The sequence below is a fragment of the Emys orbicularis genome, chromosome 18 (assembly GCF_028017835.1).
Source record: "Emys orbicularis isolate rEmyOrb1 chromosome 18, rEmyOrb1.hap1, whole genome shotgun sequence".
Classification (NCBI taxonomy): domain Eukaryota; kingdom Metazoa; phylum Chordata; order Testudines; family Emydidae; genus Emys; species Emys orbicularis.
The window spans coordinates 4,718,384-4,728,515 of NC_088700.1; the positions used below are offsets into that span (position 1 = coordinate 4,718,384).

The 10,132-nt window shown below is 44.4% G+C and overlaps 1 protein-coding gene across 1 annotated transcript; it reads left to right on the top strand.

Annotated features, from left to right (window-relative positions):
* The first annotated feature begins 78 nt into the window (after nt 1-78).
* NDUFA8 (NADH:ubiquinone oxidoreductase subunit A8) lies at nt 79-5,683 on the top strand. Its single transcript, XM_065418846.1, has 4 exons — nt 79-188; nt 825-988; nt 3,134-3,299; nt 5,440-5,683. Exons 1-4 carry the CDS (start codon nt 138-140, stop codon nt 5,575-5,577), a joined length of 519 nt encoding a protein of 172 aa, XP_065274918.1. The 5' UTR covers nt 79-137; the 3' UTR covers nt 5,578-5,683.
* The last annotated feature ends 4,449 nt before the right edge of the window (nt 5,684-10,132 follow it).

Genomic DNA, 10,132 nt, shown 5'->3' on the forward strand with positions numbered 1-10,132 from the left:
TCTCGCTGGCTTCGAGGTGGCGCATGCGCACTAGTTCCGCGAGACCTGGTGGCGCATGCGCAGTGGCGCGGGGCCTGCCTCTGTGCCGGGAGGGCGCCGAAGGGGAGCTCAAGGAGACCGGGGCGCGGGCTAGCGCCATGCCGGGCTCGCTGGAGGTGCCCTCGCTGGAGGAGCTCGATGTGCAGGAGGTGAGAGCTGTGCCCACGGGCGGTCTTCCCCTCCGGTCCGGGGACCCCTTGGCTGGTTGCGCCCCCCCGACCGGGGACTGCCCCCCCCCGGGCTCTGGGCCCCGGGCAGGGCCCCCTACCTCCGCCCTCCCCCCGCCCGGGCTCCGGGCCCCCTGCCTCCGCCCTCCCCCCCCCCCCCCGGGCTCCGGGCCCCCTGCCTCCGCCCGCCCCTCTCTTCCCCCGGGCTCGGGCACCGGACAGGGCCCCTTGCCTCCACCTCACCCCGGGCTCCGGGCCCCCTGCCTCCCACCCCGGGCTCCGGGCCCCCTGCCTCCGCCCCCCCCCCACCCCGGGCCCCTGCCTCCCACCCCGGGCTCCGGGCCCCCTGTATTCCCCCGCCCTTCCCCCGGCTCGGGCACCGGACAGGGCCCCCTGCCTCCGCCCCCCCCCCCCCCCATCTCAGGCTCAGGCTGTGGTTGTTCATGGTGGGGTCACTTGCCCTAGAGCGGTGCGAGCAGGGTGCAGAGAGCAGACCCCGAACACAGAGGGGACCAGAAACCCTGTGCCCGAGTCCCACCTGCCCGGTGCTTAGTGATGGGCCCTGCCCTGGGCTGTGCACTCGCACTGATGCTAACACTTCCTCCCCCAACTCCTCAGGTGAGCGTCAGCTCCGCGGTGCTGAAAGCGGCAGCCCATCACTATGGCTCGCAGTGTGACAAGCCCAACAAGGAGTTCATGCTGTGCCGCTGGGAGGAGAAGGACCCCCGGAAATGCTTAAAGGAAGGGAAGCAAGTCAATCAATGTGCACTGGAGTTTTTCAGGTAAGAATCTCAAGTGGCTTTTCAAATCCAGTTTTAGGGCTGGATCCTGCAGATCTTATTTAGGCAAAACTCACATTGAAGTCAATGAGATTTTTACTTGGGCGTAGCCTGTAGCATATGCGATCCCGATCGAAACCAAGATTAAAGTATTAAATTTAAATATATATTTCATGCTTCAGCACTTTGACACAGTACGCTCACTTTATTTTTAATTAGTGCTTCAAAAGAGTATGATGATGAAGTGAGCATGTGCTGTATGTTGCTACCTGTCTGCTTAAGGTATTTACATAGGAGGAGAGAATCTGTCCTGAAGTGTCAGCCGGAATAGCTTCTACCTGTGTGGTGCCTTTTACACAAGCATTACAATAACAACTTTCTTAAGTTATAGCTGAGATGATCATGCTATTTTTAAACTTTTGTTGAGGTGTTGTTGCTGTTCCCTTGACTTGAACTTCTGAGGGTTGGAGGCAGTGCTTCCTCAATGGAGCGTGTCAGTGGACACTCTCTGCTAGTTGGAAGGCAAAGTATTCAATAGTTTTCAGTTGTTCAAAAAAACAGTGACCCACACTCTTTCTGTTCTATTGACTTCTCTTGCTTGGGCACAGCCACAAGGCAAGTTGGCTTTGTTTGAAAGTCTGAAGATGATGATCAGGAGTATCTGGGCTTCAGTAACTTGGGACTATACTTTTAAAAATGTCAGACTTGTTATGTGAGTTGCTTTCTCCATCCTTTGTCATCTTGGGGCACAATGATGCAAACATTTAAATAAGTACAAAACTTTCCTCACATGACTGAAATCATGTGCATAGAAATGTTTGGAGGATCATAGTCTTAGAGGCAGAGCACCTCTTTGTATGTGTTTGTATAGCACCCAGCAAGGTGAGGCCTGATCCTGAGTGAGGCCCCTGGGTGCTATTACACTATAAATATTAATAATAGATAAGGCTATGTTTTAATCATGGGTATTTTTTAGTAAAAACCATTAATAGGTCGCAGGTCGTAAACAAAAATTCACAGGCCTGTGACCTGTCCATGACTTTTACTAAAAATACCCACCCTGACTAAAATTTGGGTGGGGGGCCATGGGTGCTCGGGGGGGCAGTCCGTGGGTGCTGGGGGATGTGGCTTGGGACCCCCACTGGCACTGAGGGGGAGGGGGGAGGATGGGCTGGCAGGGGCTTCCTACCCGGCTCTGTGTCCCTGCAGCTCCTAGGTGGCAGGGGCCAGAGCAGGGGCTCTGCTGCTCCCGCCACAAGCGCTGGCTGCCACATTGTCCAGGAACTGCAGCCAATGGGAGCTGCGGGGATGGGGCCTGCGGGCGTGGGCAGTGTGCAACGCGGAGCCCCCCCGGCTGCCTATGAGCTGCAGGGGGGGCCATGCCAGTGGGAGCCACCTGGGGAGCTCCCCATCCCTAGGTAAGCGCCCCCCCACATCCCCCAACCCCCTGCCCCTAGCCCCCTACCACACACCCAAACTGCTGCTGCTGGCCCAGGGGCTGCCCAACTCGGGCAGCCCCTGAGACATCACCAGCCATTGCAAAAGTCACGAGGTCACAGAATCTGTGACCTCCATAACAGATTCACAACCTTAATAATAGACCTTAAGAGCATGTGTCTTGCTAAGCTTTAAAAAAAAATCAAAGTTGGAAGCAGTGAAATATCATGAAGAGAGCATTCACATTACATTATTAAAATAAGCATGCACTAAGTGAGATGTCAGAATGGTGTCTGAAAGCTGACTGAGCTTAACAATCATATTAATAATTGTATTGTAGTTATTTAAAGGGTAATAGAGACCTCTCTTGAGATCAGTGTGGAATTATAAATTCATATGCTTAGACTGTAAGCTCTTCTTGACAGGGAGTAGTAGTATTCTGTGAAATGCCATGCATATGTGTCGTCATTTTTTTTATTTATTACTAATCTTTCTTTTATCTATTACTTTCAAAATTAGCAGACTTTACAATTTTATGAATACTATCCGGAAAATAAACTTCGTAAATAACTACTGAATGGCAACCATTTGGAAATTGGTTCATGTGTTTTGGGCTGGAGTGAATGGGAGAGTGCCAGCTTTGCTAATCTAGCTCTTATAAGCTACCTTGTCTTTTCCAAAATAACACAGTTAAAATCCTTTGTTTTATAGGAAGATTAAGGCACACTGTGCAGAACCTTTTACTGAATACTGGACTTGTATTGATTATACCAACCTTCAAGAGCTTCGTCGTTGCCGAAAACAGCAGCTGGCATTTGATAATTGTGTGCTGGAGAACTTGGGCTGGGTGAGACCTGATCTGGGAGAGCTGTCGAAGGTAATTAGGAAATCCTGCCCCATGTCGTCTTCTCCTTTCTCACTGGTTATTTCAGCTCCCTTCTCTCTGACCTCCTAAAGTCCCTGTTCCCCAGCGTGTGCAGAGTGCTGCTGGCTTTCTGATGTTAACAGAGACACACAGGTTCATCACCTTATCTAGCCAGGTCCTATATGGTCCCCTTTATTGTAGTCTTGAAGTGCATCTACTGCTTCTCATCTATTTGAGAAACTAGTTCAGAATTGTGCTGCCGGGTTTTGAAAGCATTCTGTGTACTTGTTCCAGTTTGCCTCGCATCTTGTTACTCTTCACGCATAATAGCTGAAACTACTTTTAACTGTTTTTAAACTGACTAGATTTCCAAGTGATGATGTGTGTTGCTTTAACACAGTCTCAGCACTTGTCATCTGGAATAACCCCCCTGTATTTCTCCATCTCATTTCAAATCTAGTCTGAAATATATCTTTCTGTTGCATATGCCTCATCTCTTTCTATCTACTGTTTTTAACTAGCTGTTATGTTTAGTTCTGTAAAGCATTTTAGGATACTCTGTGTGAATGTTGGGTTGCAATAAATACAGCGCAGAGTTCATAACTTCTCCACTATAACAGTGGATTTATTTCAGGTTTGCTAGGTGTAGCAAGGGACTGGACTGGACACCCCAAGAGGCCATGTCCGGTTCTAGGTCCCTATGTAGCTTTCATATTGTCTTGAATTCAGCTTTCCTTTCTCATGTACCAGTGTTCCATTTGTCAGTTCAGTCTATTGGAAAAATGTTCCAGTGTACTGCATGACACTCTTTCAGCTCTTCCTTATGCGGATGGCCAGATTCTTCAGGCTGTTTTATTAACGTTCCCCTCGCATGCTACATCTCAAATTACCACTTCTACTGCAATGGAAGTGGCAAGTTATTGATGAACTCTCAACCTTCTGCTGAAGCCTGTGGCAGAATTGTAGAGGCCCTTTAAGCACACTCTGGGGTGGGGAATCTTTTATTATGAACTCTTTTTCCTACAGTGTGTGCTTGCTTTGGTGAGAGGTTCTTTTCTTGATCTGTTACTAATAATACTTGAGTGCTCGTAAGCTTTAAAAACAAAAATGCTGACAGTGGAACTCAGTAAATTTTCAATTAATTAAATAAGTTAAAAAAACAGAATGGCACAAAATAAATTGCTGCCATAGATGCGGGAAAAATGTTTGGCTGGGGATGATTCTCTGTAGTGTACGCACTACTGTTCCATTGATTTGCTTATGCTGGTTCTTTTGTATATTTGACATTGGACTGGAGGAAAGGATGTGCTGGGTTTGAAGTGGACACTTCTACTAAACATTTGATTATTAATTTTGTTGTGTGGATAATCCTTTAAAAATTGCCTTCAAAAATACAAGTTTAGGCAACACTGAGCATCTGTTAGTTTTTTCTATGCTTAATTTTTGAGACAGTTCAGGTGCTTAACCTCAAACAGCTAAAACAGGAACTTCTTGTGCATACTTTTGCATACTTGTGTATACTTTTACTTTATTTGCAAAGTAGCAGCTTTCAAAGGTGCTGAGGTTTTGGCCCACTGTTGACAAGACAAATTCTTATCTCGCATGCATGTAGCGCCACTGAAGTCGGGGGTTGTATTGGGTGTAAATGGGAGCTAGACTTTAAATTAGAAGCTTACCTTGAAGGAAGTGTTTCAGCTATTGAGTTTAAAAAAAAAAAAAAAAAATTGTGTAACCTTTGACACATGCGTTGTTCTCCTAAGTGACCACGTTATTGTACTGTTTTTGCTTCATCTTACTCTTCCCTGACCACTCTGTGATGTCACTGCTTCCTGCTTTTCTTATCCTAATCTAGATTATAGAAATGTGTCTGAGTCCTTTCCTTAATGTGCCCTATGTATCTGTGGCAGTCTATCACTATGAATCATTTGGCCCACTAAACTGTAAGGTACTCTACTAAATACTTGCAGAGTCTTCAAGCAATATGTGCCGAATTAGTAAGCATTTGATTAATTCTACTAATGGATGGTTTCTTTTTCTGCTGCATGACTCATTAAAGCCACTTGTATTGTTTCTCCTCCAAGCTGTTGGCTTAATGTAGTTTTGTCTATTAAATACTACAAGAAAAATTCCAGTGTGCTACTTTTCCTTCCAGGTCACAAAAGTGCAGACAGACCGACCTATCCCTGAGAATGTCTATCATTCCAGACCAAGACCAGAGCCAAATCCACCCATTGAAGGAGATTTGAAGCCTGCTAAATATGGCAGCAGGCTTTTTTTCTGGAACTGGTAAAATGGGACCGACAACTCTATAGTAAGCTCTGTTCTTTGCGAATGTAAATTATCTTGTCCAGTGTGTATTGGATGCAATCCTTAATGATTAAAAAACCCATAATTCACCTGGCGTGGTAGATTTTTCTATATACATCAGAGGAGCTTAGGAACAGTGTTCCCTATACTGTTGTGTTTTCCTTTTAAAATGCTTTTTAGACTCTTATGGCCTTAAAAGATAATGTCCTTTTAGCCACTTAACACAAAGTCAGTTCTGTCTCTAAAGTCAGTCATTCAGCAACGAGAATATCAGATTTATGCCAAGATTTGCCAAACAGCGTATGTAAGTATGGTTCAGTTCTTTTGTTACATTCTTACTAAATATTAAAAAATGGTAGAATGCAAAATGAATCGAGCCGGTTCTTCACTGTTCAGATTTCCAGCATTTGCATTGGTGGCTTATATACTTGTGCCTCCAAGTATCCATCTTCTTTCCAACAAACCTCCTTTCTTTTGAGGTTCCAGGTCAAACAAGCCAGATAAGAGCCTATCAGGTCACCAATTTAGATTCCCAAGGCTACTGATGATCTCTGCGTGTGTGTCTGTGTGGTGGTTCCGACAAACCTCGTATGAAGGTGACTAATCTGCAGAGGTAAAAACTGGTGACTCAACCTCAAATTTGGGATTTGATGCATGCTTTTTTTTTTTTTTTTTAAGTAGTTAGTCCATGCTTCCAAGAATGCTGGTTAGAAATGCAATATTACTTGAGATATTAAGATGTGTGTGTTTAAATTCACAAGTGACTGGTCATGTCTCATGTATGTTATTTTAGCTGTTTCCATCCTTCATCAGCTCTCTTTCACTGGGGAGAGTGTATTTGTTACATGAGAATTCTATGCTGTACAGCTGAACCCTTCAAAAATTATTTCCTGAAGTGCATTTTTGTCCCTGTGGCTACTCATGTAAGACGTCCCAGTGCTAAGTGTCATAGCAAAACAGTCCTTTTTATGTAGAGATCCTGACTTCAAGGACTTACCTGTAGCCTCACTGTGACAGCACCTGAAGCTCTGTTCATTTCCTTTCACCAGCCAACTCTTCTAATAAAGTCATTAATTGCTCCATCTTGCAGCATCCAAGGGACAAGACACATGGTAACTGTGACAACACGAGGGTCAGGAAAATCAAAGTAACTTGCTGTACCAAAGCCAGAAAACTACAGTTCAGGTCATATTGTGTATTTAGGGCTAGATTGTCATTTTGCAATCTAGTCCATGGAAAAGGCTAGGGTGGTAGGGTGCTGGAGCAGACTGGGAGGGAGATTGGGGGACTGTGAATTGAAGTGACAGTCTCCTCTGTGGAGGGATTAAGCTGCAGTGAGTCTATACAGGTGCCGCACACGCTCCTTGCTGCTCTAGTATGTTGGTGAGGTGAAGTCAAGACTGGCCACTCCTGCCCTTTCTGCCCATCTGCATGTGTGGGGAGGAATGTATTGCCTGCTTTCCCAGGCCCACAGGAAGTGTTGGTACAGAACTCCAGTGCAAGGGAGTAAGAGGCACCTTGCATCCCCCTATTTCCTTGTGCAGGATAGGCTATGATCTTGCCCTTATTCATTGAGAGCTTGGGTAAAGCATGGGTTTATTCACTTACGCAGGGATTCTTTCCAAGCCTCAGAATCTGCCAATTTTTATATCAATATTGTATTGGAAAGAAAAACTGATTATAGCTTTTACAAATTGGATTCCTTTGTGCTTTCTTTATCTTCTGTTTGTTTGCGGGGGGGAAAATAGCACATTCTACAGATGTGAATAGACACTGCCACTTTTGGCTACATTATATAATGTAGGTCTTGAATAATTGGATAAAGATTTTTTCAAATTTTTTATGAAGCTCTGGACTAATACTAGCCTTCCTCTGCTAAACAAAAACCTAGACTTCCTCTGCTGCTTAATGTATGTAATACCGTAATTCTCCTCGATGAGAGAGAGAGGTTCTTTGAGTGCATCCTTCAGAATCTGGTCCTATCTTTAGTGACTGATTACAGGTCTACCTATGTAAACCTGGAATAACTCCAGTCACTTAATGGATTTACTCCATATTTACAATGATGTGCTTGAGGACAGAATTAGGCCTTCTGTTCTGAGAGGAGAACTTGGGCTACTATTTCTGTAGTATGTGGGATACCTCAACAGGAGCCAGCTCAAGAGGACCATGATGCAGAGGACAGAGTTTCTGAATGGTTTATCTGGATGAAGTTGCACTTGGTAAATGCAAAAAGCTAGCTGGCACCTGTGGGACCTAACAAGTTTAAAAATAAGTTTGCTTCAAAATCCTGTTAAAGGCTTATGTCCTTATCCCAATACATGTGGGAATTCGAGGGGGGACTCATACCAGGACAATATATGGAGCTACGGGAATTTTTTATAGATCTTCGCCTGCAAATAGTTTATGTACAGTACAGCCTATGAACCTGGGTAGGTTGACTGGTACCCAGGGGAAACATGCCATACATGTTTTCATCCTATTATTCACATCACCCTATTTTTTGGAGCCCATTGGATGTGTTACTGAGCTGTGGTGTACCTCCATAACATCTCTGCAATCTTCCTTTTTAGAAGGTCCAAGGGAAGAAGGGAAATGAAGTGACTAAATCAACAGGAATTCAGCAGAGCTTTCCTGGCCCGTCATTCAAAAAGGCCATGAGGACAGAGGAATGGCTAGGCTAGCCGTGCTTCGTATATCTTGGGGCATAAGTAGTGCCTCCTTAACTATTCTGCTTTGAACAGGTGGTAGAAAAAGTATTAGGACAAAATTGAGCATCAACTTTTGGCCAACTATATTGTTGACCAATTTGGAGCTGAATTTCAAGACGGCCCTATTTTAAAACCAGCAATTAGCAAGTTTGAACAACTTCAGGTCCATGGTTCATCTCTTAAATGAAAAGACTAAAACTTGTCCATCTCTGTCCTCCAGTACTGTTGGTATTCAGAAACTGTTGTGCAAGAATTGTTCGGGATAAAAATGATGGGGTCAGATTAGGGTATAGTCAAAGGAAATATAATTACAAGATGTGATCCTTTTTAATTTAATAGTTTAATGCAAATGATCCATGCATGCCATTTTTGTATGGCTTGCTTAATGAATTCAACTCTTTTACGGTGCAAAGGTTTTGAGCTGAAAGGAAAAATATAATAAATGGAAGTTGATTTGGTATTATGAGCTGGAACTACAGCATGACTTCTGCTACATTTGATTTGAATAACTTAAACACTTTTGAATGTTTAAAATGTATTCAGATTATCACTAAAAATTCTTAATTTACACATCATCTTGGGATAGAAGAGTGACTTACTTCCAATGGAATATGTAAGATGCTTCATTTCCTTTCTGTTCTTAAAGTATCTTTATAAATTCATATCCCATATTTTCATTTTTTTTTTTTTTTTGGTTGGCTTTTGTATGCGGCTTGCTCTCTACCTGAAAAGGCAAGGCTCAACAAAGGGAGACACCTGTGTCTGCTGTAGTTTATGATAAGCTACCAAGTACTGCAGGACCTTCCTTCACTGCCAATTTGCAGGAGTCTGCGGAAGCTGAGGGGGAATTGTAGTAAGGCAGCCTTTCCTAAGAGTATTCCCCCAATAAAACTAAGAATTGCTGATGAGCACAACTTGTTTTCCATCATTAGGACACTGGATCTCTTGAAACCCAGCTTGTTTTATCGTTCTATTTGGAATTAGCTGGGGTGGTTGTGCCTGAACTTGGAGAGTTCCACTCGGGGCTGGGGAGAGTCGTGTAGTCTCCATGCCGATTTAATCCTGAGCTTCCAGACTGCTTGTGCAAAGAGGGATGTTAGTTGTTGCGGAGCTGCACGATGTGGATTCCATGACACAAGGAGCTGGACTGAGACCATTAACTCATTTAAAATAAGTTGATGAGTGATAGCTACCTTTGGTCACTATGTACACGGGCTGGATGTGCTGCAGGAGCTAGAAATGAAAGGCTCTGTATCTTTTCCTCGGAACCCCCTGCTCCCCTCTACCACCTTGCAGGATTAATGTTCTGTTTGTAGCAGCATCTGGTCAATAATATTGCATTGCTCTAGTCGAGCACCAGTACCATCATGTAGCTGTAATGTTTTCTTGGAAAATGTAGAACAGGTGAATAACAAGATTGAGTTAAGACCATAAAACCATCTTCCAGAGACGTATCCTGACATTTCTTTGGCAGTTAGCAGACTTGTGCAGATTCAGCACAGAGTTCTGCTGCTGGCAATGTGAGAAGCCTTATTTGTTATATAATGTGGGCTGTAAGCTTTGCCAGGGCTCATAATCATATGCATGAAATTAACAATTAGTGTCAGAAAATTGCAAGCCAGTGTCATGGTTGCTTGCCACACTAGATGCCGGATTAAGCAGAAGCTGCTGCACTCTTTCAGACCTTGGCATAGGAGAAGTAAAATTGTAGGGCAATTTCTACTCTTGGTGCTCTAGGAGAAGAGATCATTTCAGGTGCAGCTACACTAGCGTGCACTAGCACAGCAGTTAGAAATAGCATCCTCCTCAAGGCCTTCTGATTTTATA

Bases quoted from the DNA above. Each gene is read 5' to 3' on its own strand.
- NDUFA8 (XM_065418846.1), top strand. From the start codon at position 138: ATGCCGGGCTCGCTGGAGGTGCCCTCGCTGGAGGAGCTCGATGTGCAG. The intron at 989-3,133 runs GTAAGAATCTCA...TTTGTTTTATAG, and splicing joins TGTGCACTGGAGTTTTTCAG to GAAGATTAAGGCACACTGTG. The intron at 3,300-5,439 runs GTAATTAGGAAA...TTTTCCTTCCAG, and splicing joins ATCTGGGAGAGCTGTCGAAG to GTCACAAAAGTGCAGACAGA.